Here is a 15,505-nt window from a genome sequence, read left to right on the forward strand (position 1 = left end):
GCAGGCAATTGCTTCATTCAAATGTAGAAACAATTTTCACCCGTAGTGCCTTCACGGGCGATTTTCTAGTTGTTAATAATTGCTGCTGCTATTGTGTTAGGTATTGTTCTACATAGCTTTGTCTCAGATTAATTAAGAAAAAGTTTTTGAAAAACTACATGTATTCTCATAAATTAAGATTTAAAAATGCCAATATAGCAGTATCTTGTATTTCAAATTTTGTCTTTCAAATTTTAAAAAATATTAATTATTTTTCAGATCAAAAATGAATTGTTGTCTGCCATTTATTTCTCTGAAATTTTTATCAATGCTTCTCTTCATGCAATGAATTGGAAATCAATCTGCTCATATTGCTCATTAGACTGTTGTTACTGGAAAAAAAACTTTATATACTTTATTTTTCACTGTAATAAAAGTCTTTTTATTAAATGTTATTGATTTGTCCTAATTACCTAATTTGTACAAAATATTGTTTGCTGCAAAAATAACTTGATCGACATTCCAGCTGTTAAATCTGCTTTTTTAGACTCTTCAGTATTCAATATTCAAATTACTTGAAATTATTATATTCATAGAAAATGATCGGGTTTTACCCCGGGAGATTAGCATCACATTAACTTTTTTTTTGGTACTTTAAAAATTTCAGCAGTATTAAATTTAGTGAACTTCGGTCCATTACTATAAAAGAGATGCATAAAAATGTTTGCATTACATTTAAAAAAAAAATTAAAATCAGAAATAAATTACTTTTTGTAAAAAGGGCATAAGTCAACGCTGTTCATAAGTTGACCTTACTCTTTCAAGAAAAACTTTCAAATATAATTTTAATTTGAAAAAATGTTTGATTCTTAAATTGAACACTAATAATAATAGCTTTATAAGCTAATAATAATGGAGCTCATTTACTTCATCTTTATTCAGAAACATTTTACAATAATTAATGTTTAGAAATTGTTCAGGCTGTGAATGAATTGAGATTAAATCTGAACAAACTCAAGAGTACAACAAAAAGGCGAATCATCCAACCTCCTTGGCTGCTAGTAAATAAAATACTATTTGCACTACATCTGCGTGAAAATCATATATGAACCATTTAATTTTGGATATCGAAAGTATCTTATTAGGGTACATAGACATCTGGAGCTTTGAGCTTTTGTACTCTATGCTTCTACGCACTGTGTAAGCAGGGGTGCCTCCTCCTAAGAGCAAGGGTGCACCCCCCTAAGTATTGTGAACCCTCAGGGCAAGAGCCCTCCTCAAAACACCCCCTCATGCCCCCTAAAAATTTCAATGGCGCAGTCTGCACCATGATCCCCTCTAAGTGGGGCTCCCCTGGTGTAATTTTTCAATTCAAAATTTTTGCAATATTGTAAATTGTGTATGACATTTTTTTTGTTGTAAATGGTTTCCTATTTTTGTGGTTTTTAGAACCCTATTTAATGCTGTTCTCATATTTTAGCAACATGTGTGGTCCTCAGGGTGAATTTATGCCAGAGCCCTGTTCCGTTACTGCTTTTCTAGAAAAATTAATTCCTCGTTCATGTAAAATACATCAAAACTCGGAGCTTAATTTACGAGTTAGATCATGCATGCAGTCAACACATTTCAAAAGAAACTTTATTACACTAATAAAGCGTGTAAGTACAGTGATCTTAGTGCTTGCAGTGCCCTTTTGAGCAGACTCTGTGAAATACATCATGTGCTTCTTCGACCCCATTATCCAATGCATATTTGATCAGGTCATGCGCTTCCCTGAAAATAAATTATTATTTTAAAATCTAGATATAGTTTATTCTATTTAATCACAAAAATTACATTTTGAGGCTAGGTGACTTTTTTCATGCTGCAAAATAATTTTCATAACCACTTTAAAATGCATGCAACATACCAGACAGCCCGGTTAACTTGCTGCTGAACACTTTAAAACGGTCTTGGGTAGGTTTTTCTTCTGTGGATATCAAACTCTTACCCATTGAATGGTATTGTAGACGGTCCAAACAAAAAATAAACTTTTTGTGTGTGTGTGTGTGTGTGTGTGTGTGTGTGTGTTTTTTTTTTTTTTTGTAGGAAGTGTAAAGTAATCTTTTAAGGGAGGTATACTTACATTTGGCATGCAGTTACGGTATTCCACAGACTGGCAAATTACTTAATAAATGAAAGTAGATGTTGTTCAAAACTGGAATTGAAACTTGAGCCTGCTAATGTGACTATTCTATTCTTGAAATTATAATTATACTTACCCTTTTTTAATGTCGGTGTCATAGCCTTGCATATGTCCTACAGCAAGGTTGTAAGCTGAATGAGCATGCCCTTGGTCTGCTGCTTTCCTGGATAATGAATATAAAATCAATGTTTAGATTTATAACTATAAGAATTGAAGAAATTAGTGGATGAAGATATTAAATGACATTTTTGAAAAAATACGGACGGATCCAGAAAATTTACAAGGGAGGGGTGATTTATTTTTATTACTTACTTTTTTCTGTTTATACTGATTTAAGAATATTGATCATAAAGGTTTTGGACTTAAATTCCAAAACAGTTCTGGAATAGGGTCCCAAACCCAAACTTCCCTTCTCCCAACATCAATGAAACTCGTCTAAATTTGCGTTTTTTGAACTTCATTTTGGAAAAATTACCGGTGGAGGGTCCCTCAAGGGAGATGCAATCGCCCCTCCTTTTTATCCGTCCCTGCATGCAATATATATGTTTTCAATGTTTCTATTTTTCACTAGCACTTCAAATAAAATTGATTTTAGTAATGGGACAGGATGCGCTTAAGTTGAAAGTGTAGTCAGAAAGGAAAAATTTCAATAGCTACAGCGATTCTTAGCAGTTTTTAAAAATTGTTACCAAATTTTTAACGCCAGAGGCAAGGCACTAATGTATTTTGTCCTTGCTGATATTGACAAAATGAAAGATTACTGCCCAAAATTTGGCGACTGTACTAAAATATCCCCATTAGAAGAAACGCCACAGACGCTAGAACAAAATCAACAGCTGGAAAAGTCCTTCTCCAACATCACTTTACATCATCATATCAAATAAATATTATTTTGTGAAGCAAAGGTCAAAAGCTGGCCAAAAACTTTTATTTCCTCAGACTTGCTATTTTATTACAATTCCACCAAACTCAGTACCTGAATTGCCTTGTTCAGTGACCATCCTTTATATGAATCAAATTTGTTCTTAACAGTTTTGATTCAATAAAGTAAAAGTAATTTTTTTTTTGAATTTACAATCCTACATGCTATTTAAGAGAAGTCAGTTTTAGTCAAACAAGATGAAGTATCGTTAGAAGTATCTGCTCGTTCAAAATATTCATTCCTTGATTATTTTTAAAAATATCATAAAGCAATATGAAAAAGGAATCGCAAAATTCAAATTTTAACTTACTTCTGCTTTGAAAATATTACCCACTGTGGATTGATTAGGAAGTGGCTGCAGTTATGTTACAGCATTCCATTTTCAATATATATAGGCCTCATAATTTGAATCTCATTGCACCAATCTTAAAACGCTACCAGTGATAAAACCTGTAGCACAGAAGGCCTGTGAACATCATGTCTCTCCCATTCTCCCTCTTTTTCTGATTTTTCCTGAGAAAACTTGTGCTACAAGTGCACAACACTTCGCCTCCCCTCTTTTTGATATGAGTAAGGGAAAAAATGAAAATCTCATTTTTCAAAATAAGACAAAGAAAAAAAAAGACTTCAATGATACACGACATTTGTGTTGGAAATGTTTAGTTACACTGCACGGCAAAAAATGGCTACAAAGCGCTCCTGACATAGTTCTTGCTCATTCTTATGTAAAATGACCCCCCCCCCCCCTAAATCCAAATATGACTACCATTTTCCCCCTCGACTTCCCACTTTTTGCAAATGGCTCCCCCCAATTATTTTTTAGTTTTTGACAGTTTCATAGCTATAGTTTTTATTTGGAAGGAAAGGGAGCATTATATTAGTGAACTGTCATTTTATCTATTCCAACTTCATCTGCAACCATTCTCCAACTTATATGGCGATCCGCAGTGGCGGCGATTTAGAGGGGGGCAACCACCCCTTCATTTTTTATGGGAAATTGATTTTATGTTCCTAATACGGAATCAAAACTAGAAATTACAAAAAAAAAGCAGAAGTGTCAAAGTTTTCAGAACATAATTATTTGTTCTGCTTTGCACATTTGTTTACGAAACATTATTTAACACAAGCATTAACTTTTAGTTTACGTATTTATTGTTTAGATATTAGTAAATCAATTGTTTTATTTAAAAAAGCCATATTTGGTTTAGTGAAGTGATTACCATATTACCAAGTGTTCGTGACATCTTGAAATACCGTAATAAATAAGGTAAGTCTAATTCATGCCTAAGTGCTTCTTCGGGGAAAATGATTGTCTATATAAGAAAAACGTGAGTTAAGTTGTTAGATTTACGTCAATTTCCACTTATCTGCTCTCAAAACCAGCCCTAATAAAATTTTGAATCTTTTCACCTTTTTTTTGCAATTTTTCTTTTCTTTTTTTGTCCCCCCCCCCCCAACTTATGAGCTTCAATCGCTGCCTTTGGAGGTACGTATGCAGCACAACACACACACAAGCACCACATTTGCATCCGTTCTGCTGTTTCACGGACACCTTGCTTGAGATTCATCCTCTATGCCCTCATGGTCATCTTTGAAACACTTGTGCCTCCGAAACACATGCGCCTTTGACAAAAAATTATCTCCCAACACTTGCTTACACATCTCTAAAGTCTCTAAGGCCGATTTACCAAATTCCACGCAAAATTTAACCGCGTAATGCTGCTCAAATGCATTTTTGGGCTGGAACCGACGTTAGCAAGAGAGGTACAGTAGTGTGTGAATTAATGTGAACACGACAAAAATTACACAATTTTGTTTTTGTCTCGTAATTGGCAACATTACAATTACGAGATACAGCCACCATTCAATACAGCCGCCATTTTGTTTTGTTAATGTGTCAGTCAGTTAGTGGTACAACATTACATGCTACGGACGACGCGCATTTTTTTTGCAAAATTTTAGTTTTTGTGACGTTAATCTGCACAGACGCATTATAACTTGCTTTTGAAAATGGATATTACTCCAAAAAAGTGAACTAAAATCGTTACTTTGCATGAACACTCATCCATGACTCAAAGAGACATTGCCAAGGAGTGTAATGTGAGTTTGGGATCTGTCAATAAAATTTTAAAGCAAAAAAAAGATAATGGGGCGATTGAGGTGAACAGAAAAGGAAAATGTGGGAGAGAAAAAAAAACAACAGCAAGGGATGAAGCTTTTTTGATAAGGGAAAGTTAATTAAACCCTAGGAAAACCAGCCAGGAACTTCAGCAAGATTTAGCACACGCTGGAGTTATTGTTTACGATTCAACCGTAAGAAAAAGTCTTATTGAAGGTGGAAGAACATCAATTAGACCTCAAAAGAAGCAGTTACTGACAGCTGCTATGATGAAAAAGCGATGTGCTTGGGCAAAAAAATATGTTAGCTGGACTGTTGACGACTGGAGGAGAGTATTATTTTCAGACGAGAGTCATTTTTTGGTACAAGGGCGACGATCTCATTACATCAGAAGAAGTGTCAACGAAAAACTCACAGCGGCACATGTTGATCAAACAGTTAAACATCCGTCAAAGAAGATGTTTTGGGGCTGTTTTTCTTATAAAAGTACCAGATGCCTTGTGCCAATCAAAGGTATGATGAACTCCCAAAAATATAGAGGCTTGTTAGACCAGAGATTGAAAGTGGAACTCGAAAAAGTTGATGTAAGCAATGAAGCAATTTTTCAGTAAGACTCGGCTCCGTGAAAATGTCGCATAACTCAAGAACGGAATGTCCTAGAAAGTTGAAATTTGGTACATAGACTCCTACTTGGGTCTAGTTCTGCACCTTCCTTTTTGATTGCATTTCTATGCTTCAAAGGGGGTCTTTTGCCCCTTTTTGGGGGAAAGTCATTGTTAATTTTGATGTAAACTCAAGTGGTGTTATAATTTGGCAGACACTTGGCGATATATTGCCAATCTTTTGATCGCCAAGTTTTGTCTCCAACTTGGCGATTTTTTGAGCAATCACGATTGCTAATTGTTCTCACTTGACTGTTTTGATGTCCTTTGATTTTATTTTCCCGCCGCCACCCTCCGCACCACCACCATTGACCGGCTCCTCATGATGCTGCTCCTATAGCGAAAGCCGTCTCCAGGGTTGCATCCATGTCCTACACACACGCGCATACATACACAACTACACACACACATGCACGCACACACATATACACACAAACACATACACCTACACACATACACAAACACATACACACACAATTACATACAGACACCTACACATGTACACACACACATACAAACTACCCACACATTCATGCCTGCACACAGACACAAACACATATGCCTACACATACAACACCCCCTCCACATACACACAACTACTCACAGGTATGCCTGCACACAGACACAAACACACATGCCTACACACACATACACATACCCCGACACACAACACACATAAACAAGCACGCCTACATACACACACTCGTGATTGTGAAAAACACAATTTGAATTCAATCTGTCAAAATTCATTTTTTTTTATTTATTTATTTAAAATCTGGTTTCAATTTGGCCACTGCTGGTGATATTCAGAGAATAAACTATTGAATCACATTAAAAATTGCCAATAATGTGAAAATGACATCAAATTGGATTAAAAGGAAGTCATGTGATGCGCACATCAGCTCGTTTGTTAAAGGAAATAAAAACAACTAGGAGATTTTTAAAAAAAAAGAAAAAGGGAACAAAATTAGAGATTTCAACTTGATTTGTTTTTTCATCATCTCTTAACTCGGTTATTCTATTCTTTCCTGTGTTAATAATATGTTGTTGTTCAGATACTCCCTTTTTTACCTGACTTTTCTTTTCGAAGACTTAACTTTTACGAATGGCAAAATTTGTTCAGTAATTTTTTAACTGAGCACAATTTTAATGTATCACAATTTTACCTTCCGAATTTTATTTAAAGCTATGTCAAAACCCCCATAGTAGTTCTAGGTTTAAACTTTGTACTTACCTAAACCACATAAATGCTGCAGTGTGGTTTCTTTTTACTCCAGCACCTACAAAACAATTATTACAGAAATGTATTTAATAGCACAAAATGAAAAGTAAATAATTATTTCGAAATATTATTTTATTAAAGTTTTCCTGCTACTTTTGAGTAATTAATACAGGATGACCTACGAGAGCAGGACGTTTTTCAAACGAACAGTATTTGTGCTTTTTTTTTATGATACAGTGAAGCACTAGAGCAGCCAGAAATACCCTCTGAAGGGGGATTTTTGGCTAACAAAAACCTTCTGGGGGGGGGAGGGTTGATGAAATTTACCTGCTAGGGGAGGGGGGGTGTTCAAAAATACCTTCTGAAGGGGATTTTTTGATCAAAACAGCCCTTTCATATGCATAAACTAATGTATTAGAATTTTCATTTATCTTAAAACCAATGGCTCTGGGGGGTGTTTCACCCCCAAAATCCTTTCTTCGCTGCGCCTCTGCAGTCAAGGCTGCAGCCACCCCCAGATCAAAACTATGTTTGTTTTTTCTTAGCAGTAGCAAAGTAGCAATTGCAATGAATAACTCATTTCTCATACCCTAAATAATAATGGTTAGGATTTTTCATTATGTTCATGCGAGGACGTCAGGCTGTCGCTCATGTTCTCTCTTTCATGTCACCCTATGTAAACCTATAGCTTTGAGGGCAAGGGAGGGAAAGGGGCAGGTACACCCCCTATTTCAGCTTTTTAGAAATGGGGAGGGGGTGGGTGCTAATTTCACTTAATAATGAGAAAATAGGAAAATTTTCACTCTAAACAATTGAAATAGTAGATAATATATATGAACAAACAGACAAAGAAAAAAGTTTTTTCTGCAAATATTTGAAAGAAAATGAAATATTTTGAAAATTATTTAGGAACATTGTTCCTCGTTATAACTTACGTAGTTGAGGGCCGCTGAAATGTACTTTCCAAACAAATTTTAATGGGAGAAAAAAAAAAGACCCCGTTCAGAGCATAATACAAACCTATGACAAGATTCGTTTAATAATACAAAAAAAATGATTAGAAAAATAAATATATCTTCATATAAGCCTCCAACATATTTACATTTCTTTCTTTCTTTTTTTTGCAAATATACAGTCAACTCTCGATAACTCGAAAGCACCAAGGGAACAGCTAAAACGTTCGATAGGTAGTTCGAGTTATGAGAAGTTTCCACAACAATCTCAACAGTTTGGGACCCGATGAAAACTTCGAGATAAAGAAATATTTGAGGTTTTGACTACGAGTTATCAAGATTCGACTGTACCATGAAAATTGCATGGAAAAAAAAATCAAAACTGAATTTTTTTTAATTTGCTTTTAAATATGTTCATCGTGCTCATGGTCGGGTTTAGGGGGGTCATTCCCATAAATCCGACCCAGGAGTGTTTGTGATCCGAAATGTCCAAAAATTTGGGTTGCCGTTTTGGAAAATCTTTGAGCTAACAACACATTCTAAATCTGAAAATGTATTAAAAAAAAACTCTTAAAATGTTTTTTTTTTTTGTAATGATTTTTGTATGCATATTTGAAGATTTTTTAGGGGGTCGAGCTTTTTTGTAGTTTCCGAAAATTTCAGTCTTCAGAAAATTTTTTTTTAGTCCACTATCATCCCTGATGCGACCCCAAAAAATCCCCCAGTCTTGGAAAGACTTTAAATTGTAACAAGAATAAAACTTCCAAAATCTTGAAACAAAAAATCATGGATGTTTTCCTTTTTTTTTTTTTTTCGATATATCCCATAATTCTGCAAAGCTCCAGACTAAAAAAATTGATAGTGGGCAATGAACCTAAAAAGTTAGTGGCCACTTCAAACCATGTTCTAAAACTAATTTTTACATTCCCCACCACGGTATTTTTGTAATATTGTATTATGTACAAACTTATGTCTTAGACTTCTTTATTCAATTGCAGTTCCTTTCTGAAAAATACAATATGAATTTAAAATCTGGTTTTAAAATTAGAAACATAAGACATCATACAAATATAACGAACTCAAAGCATATATGTCTGAAGTTAAAATAAAGATAATTTTTAATCGCCCATTTATCACATATTTCATTTTCTTTTTCTGGAATTGTCGGTCGCCGGCTTTGGCAACTGCCCTGATATTTTTTAGTCGGCAAAATTTTTTTCGTACTCAACAGGCAAGTGGCGACCACTAGTCTCCACCTTTAACATCTTGTCTAGAGGGGATATATATATATATATATATATATATATATATATATATATATATATATATATATATATATATATATATATATATACTAGTCGACCCGTGCGGAACTCCGCACTGTGCTTCGAATCGTTTCATAAGGCATTTCGCTCTTTAAGTATTTCAAAGGAAGAACATTATGAAGAAGAACCGAAAAAAAAGTAAGCGCAGAAGAGAAGGTATGTAATTTAAACCCATCAGTAACAAAACCTCGTTAACTACAACGTTGTGATAATTTGATCATCGCTCACCTTTTGGTCGTACATATTTTCAATTCAAACATAAATATCATTAAAAGTGTGGGCTGAGTAGTGACTCGTGAAAAAGCAATAATTGTGCATGTAAAAAAACAGGTTGTGGCAAACAGAGTCCCGCCCATGTGAGCATCTGACGGGAAAAAAAGAAATATTAAAGAGATATTTATTGGCACGGATTCGGATTGGCGCCATTCTGAGTAAGAGCCCGACACCCCAACAAACCTAGCAATTGCGCCTTCCTTTTCGAAAGCTATTCATTGAAGGAATGCGTAATAAAAAACAGCAAAAAAGCTTTTTGCCCAAAATAATAATAATAATAATAATAATAAGATCATGCTTCTATGTTTTGTCATTAACCAGCATGATACGATTTAAAATTATTCGAAAAGCATGGAATTTGATTAAAGAATGACGAAGATCTCACGTAGCGATTGAAACGAACATTCTAAAGAAGTAATAAATTAGATTGAAAATAAGTGTTTTTTATCCTTGAATATTGAACTATTTCACATAGAAGGTTGCTTTAACAGTTACGGTTTGAATGCCCGCACATGTTTCTCTTTTAATCGAACACTTAAAATTCAAAACCAAAACCAGTTGAACTGAGTCTGTTTTTTTAAGTGTAATTTTTCGAACGTAGACAAAATGTATTTTTTTTCAGCAGAAAGCAGAGGAGTAGAAAATGATTTCTTGCTAATGAAGTTGATAATAATTTTAATGCTTTCTATCGTATTCGCGCGAATAAAAAATTAAACGTTTACTGGGAGAAGCTCGTAGTTTTAATTTGGCGTAGTATTTTTTCATTTGTACAAAAAATCGAACACTGCTATTAGAAACATCTACATTTCAGCATACAATGAAAATGTTTTTCTGCACAAAAAGGATTTCCTTTTGGTAAATCTAATACTTTTTCATGCTTACATTATGCTGAGTGGTCTGGATGTAGTCAAAGCTTAAAAAAAGGAAGAACACTCTTCGATTAACAGTCAACTTATCCGAATGATAACTGTAGCCTGCATAAAGGAGTCGAAACACCAAGTATTTTTTTTATTACATTTTTGCATTTATTTTATTACGTTTGTATGTTATGAGTACATGTAATGCGTAATACTAATATAAATTTGATATTCTTTCGGACAGCCCAAACTTGCCCGAAGTTCGAATAGTTTATAGCCGAACGCTCTACCGAAAAAAACTTATCAATTTAACCGAACAACTAAGTCCAGTGCTTTTAAGCTTTATTAAAATATAAACACACACACAGGCTTTTTTTTTTTTTTTTTGCTGAAAGCGACGTAAAAAATGGAAAACTGCATTAGAACTTTGCTTTTAAAAAATGCATAAGAACTACAGGCAGCATCAAGGTTTGAAACAGCAAGGGGCGTTTTCGAAAACTTGATTTTTCGACCGTTAGTCTATTTTTCTTCATTAGCCAGCCTGATAAGTTTTAAAATGAGAAGGGAATAATATATAAGATATTGAAGAAACATATTTTTATTCTTGAAAATTTTTACAATTTGTTACCGCAGGCTGCTTGAACCGTTATGACTTAGATGGCAGCACGTGTTCATCATTTAACAGAACGGTTTAAAATACAAAATAAATTGAAATATGCTCTTTTTTTAAGCGTAGCTTTTCGAATGTAGTAAAAATGTGATAAGCTATTTGTTTTTTTGCAAAAAGAAGAAAAAATATATATTTTACCCTTCAAATTGAGGTAGTAATTTTTTTATTTGTACAAAGAGTCAAAAACTCATTAGAAGAATATAAATTTTAATATACGATTTATTATTTTTTTTCTGAACAAAAAACAATTCTATTGTAGTCTGAAATCTTAAACCTGTTACTTATATTTTCGCTTACATTATGCTTTAATTTTCTTACCAGAGCCAAAGCTTAAAAAGAAAAAAAAAAAAAACGTACAATTCCGAAGTAATTTAGCACAAAGTCACTTCAAGTTTCCATATCAGCAAGGAGCGTTTCCTTCTCATTTATTCTCTTCCTTCATAGTCGTTATTCACTTAATTAAGCGATCATGTAATGCGCGATATTTCTCTTAATTTTTTGTTGCAGATTGTCCGGACGTGAGCCCGAACACGGATTCTCCTGGTTACGCTCTGCCGATCAAGCTATTCAGCTCTGTCGGTCATAGCGCAAATTAAAGTTATAAGTTTAACCGAAAACCTCATTCTGGTTCTTTAAAACAGGTTTTTCAGCTGAAAAAAACAATTTTTAGACCGTGGGTCTATTTTTCGTCAATAGCCAGCACCATAAGCTTTAAAATAAGGGGTAAATCAAAGAAATCGATCAAGAATTGAGGAAAATCTGGCATAGAAACCAAAAATAGGCTACAGAAATAATATATAAGGACATATATATATATATATATATATATATATATAATATATATATATATATATAAATATATATATATATATATATTATATATATAAATAAATATATATATATATATATATATATATATATATATATATATATATATATATATATATATATATATATATATAAATAAATATATATATATATATATAAAATATATATATATATATATATATATATATATATATATATATATATATATATATATATATATATATATATATATATATATATATATATAAATAAATATATATATATATAAATAAATATATATATATATATATATATATATATATATATATATATATATATATATATATATATAAATAAATATATATATATATATATATATATATATATATATATATATATATATATATATATATATATATATATATATATATATATATATATATATATATATATATATATATCCGTTGTTCAGCCTGATAAACGGACAGGATTTGTTTATGCGGATTTCTAGGTAAGACAATTTTGTTATTGGCAGGTACTGTCCCGTGGTAGGCTAATTATCGGAACTTGTTTTCCTAATTAGTCGAGGCGAAACCCCCTGCTTTTAGTTTTAGGTTTGAGCTCTAGTTTATTGTTTTTAGCTTAGCAAGTGGTGCGTTTGCCCATTGTTACTCTATATTACATGTACTGGAGCTTAAGCATTCTCTTCTAGTTTATAGTTAAAATTTTGGTCTTTTGACCATAATTAATGAATCCTCCACGGCTGATGGGCTCTGGATTCACTCTTTTTCTATTCCTACTTAATAGCTGTCTGCATTTTTCCTTTTTATCATCATTTGTTATTTATAATTTGTTTAATATTTGTAATTCTGTTTTGCTTAATTTTATATATATACTAGCTGACCCAGCCACGCGTTGCTGTGGCGAAGTAGTTGGATTAAAATATTCTTTTACTCAATATTTTAATAAAATCTAATTAATGTTTTTAGTAAAGCTTAAAATAGTCTTGCCAATTGTAAAACAAATGAGATTGATAATTTACGTGATAATTTACGTGTTAGGCTGAATTAAGTAATTATTGAATTTAGTAAGTGCAAACTAAATTTGCAGTGGTTAAAGCACTATACTTACGCTTATTAATTTTGCAAGTATGACTTCGGCCAAAAATAAAAGCGAAATAACTTGAAACTGATAGTAAATATCGGAACTGATTGTAATATATCAGAACGTAGAAATTGAACGTAAGCCAACATACTTTTTCAGAATGTACACTAAATTTTATTCATCTCAATTTATCTATAGTTCTATCAATATTTTTTTTTTACAAAATACATTAACTAAATTAAAAACATTTAAAAATTAAACTTTATAAATCAGGTAGATAACATTGACTTTCATCTATTGCTTCTATTATCTAAAAACTAAAATTTATCTAACCATTTAGTTGTGCACAATATTCTTGCTTAACCTGTCTTTTGCTAACACGAATAGGTATGATAACTTTCCCACTCGTAAGTAGGCAGTAGATACAGGGTGTCCTGAAAAAGAGAGACTGTTTTTCAAAAATTTATAACAGGAAAATGGTTAATGATAAAAAAAATTATTTTTGCAGAAAATTCATGTGATGGACGGTAAGTTTCGCCCCCAGAGCTCCAAAGTTTAGTTCAAAAGTTTTTCAATAGATGGCGGTGCAGATAGTAAGCCTCTAATTAAAAAAATAATGATTTGAATTCACCGATTTTTCTTCCAATTGCGAAATGTGGTTGCAGCCGGCGGCAGGCATTTGGAAAATATTGTTGTGAAATTTTGTCATTAAAAACATTTTTCAAAAAACTATGATGTAATTTTCTGTCTTTCTTTGATTTACGGTTTCACATCTGCTGCGCCATCTATTGGAAACTTCTTGAACTAAATTTTGGAACTTTGGAGGACGAAACTTACGACCCACCACATGAATTTCCTTCAAAAATTATTTTTTTTTTATCATTAACCATTTCATTGTTATGAATTTTTGAAAACAGTCAGTCTTTTTCAGTACACCCTGTCGTTGCCCATGAGAGAAACATGTTTGCTTCAAGTCCAAACCGAAAGTAGACATTGTTTGGTATTGAGATCTATTTATGGTATTTTCAAAAGCTAAATAAAACGGAAATTGAAGCCTTCCAAATGTGTTTGAAAATTATGACGCTATTAATCGCTTACGTGGTAACACAAAAAATTCTCCTTTAAACTTTTCCGTCAAAATCGTTTAAATTTTGATGAAGAAACTTGTACCTTTGTATAATCTAGGTGGGTTTAAACTTTGAAAAAGAATACTTGGTGAACGAATTTTCAACCGAAAATCGTCTATTGGCATTCCTGGTATATCCAGAGAATTTAACAAATCAGTTGGAATGTTTACGGCTTTGTTTTCAAAGACAACTGTATAGCCTTGTTCAGCATCAACGGTCAGCACAATCTGATTATAATTTTTTTTCAGCTGTCAGTAATGGCTCATTATTCACAATAATTGTAGCTAAGACAACGTCATTGCACTGTTTTTTCTGAGTTGCAAAACAGTGGTCAACTAAGTCGGTGACCAATCAGGTGATATCACACCTTAATGACTAAACAACAAATTTGAAATTTAAATGTATAAATCCTCAATCAACGCTAAAGCTTCATCATACATCTTTGGTGTAAATTCTGGTGTTGGACATCGGTGTGTTTGTTTAACTCTATGGAGTACATCTTCAAGCATAAAAGTTATATAGTTTCCCCACAGAAATGATAATTGTGTTGAATATTATGTCGTGAAAATTACCTTAAACAAATGACGAATACTGTTTCTCGTTATGCAAAACCTGCATTAGAAAATATAACTCCCAATGATTGTGTGCTACCAATAATTACAATTCGCGAAATGCATTTCGGATTTTTTTTACAATGCATGTAAAATAGCGCGGAACATTGGTAAATAATTTTATTTCTGAGAATCGGGCCAAACACATTAGGTTTTTGACAATACAAAAAAAAAAAAAAAAAAAAAATCAAAATCAGGGTCGTTTTTCATGGTTTAAGTGCTCTTCGTAGAAAATATCTTCGGTAAAATATACTCGTTGACCGTTTTCAAGATGTACCTGCAAGAAGCTGTACAGAAGGGTCTCTTTCGTACATGAGGAAACTAAATTATGTCAGATAGCTTCGCTGCTGCTTATATATCCACTCATTGCGTTATTTCGTCAATTTCTTCCGTATCTCCTAACTCACATGCGACCTAATACGGACCTTTAATAATTTTTTAGAACTACAAAACTCGATATTTATATGAGCCTTATACGTTTTTAAAAGCAATGGTGAGTATGGAACTACACGCTGCTTATCAATTTCAACTTGATTTTTAGAATTTGACATTTACATTGAAAAGTGTGGGGCCTCTATACTCTTCTTTTCTACGGCGATATTGTTGATAACCATCAATATTTGTAACATAGTATCATTTGTAAATTTTAGTAAACTTAAGAGTAAAAGTTTTGAGGATGAATTAACTTA

The 15,505-nt window shown here is 32.7% G+C and overlaps 2 protein-coding genes across 2 annotated transcripts in view; one reads left to right on the plus strand and one right to left on the minus strand.

Moving 5' to 3' along the window:
- LOC129216074 (programmed cell death protein 6-like) overlaps positions 1-434 on the plus strand; it is a 21,230-nt gene extending 20,796 nt beyond the window's left edge. Inside the window, exon 8 of the mRNA XM_054850221.1 lies at positions 259-434. The gene's annotated coding sequence lies outside the window, so the exon portion shown is untranslated. The remainder of the gene's footprint in view (positions 1-258) is intronic.
- Positions 435-1,644: 1,210 nt separating this feature from the next.
- LOC129217404 (uncharacterized) overlaps positions 1,645-15,505 on the minus strand; it is a 43,994-nt gene continuing 30,133 nt past the window's right edge. Inside the window, exons 3-5 of the mRNA XM_054851701.1 lie at positions 7,102-7,147; positions 2,241-2,327; positions 1,645-1,752 (exon numbers count right to left, since the gene is read on the minus strand). Coding sequence (XP_054707676.1) covers positions 1,653-1,752; positions 2,241-2,327; positions 7,102-7,147 — 233 coding nt within the window. The 3' untranslated portion in view covers positions 1,645-1,652. The remainder of the gene's footprint in view (positions 1,753-2,240; positions 2,328-7,101; positions 7,148-15,505) is intronic.

The sequence above is a fragment of the Uloborus diversus genome, chromosome 2, assembly GCF_026930045.1.
Source record: "Uloborus diversus isolate 005 chromosome 2, Udiv.v.3.1, whole genome shotgun sequence".
NCBI lineage: Eukaryota > Metazoa > Arthropoda > Arachnida > Araneae > Uloboridae > Uloborus > Uloborus diversus.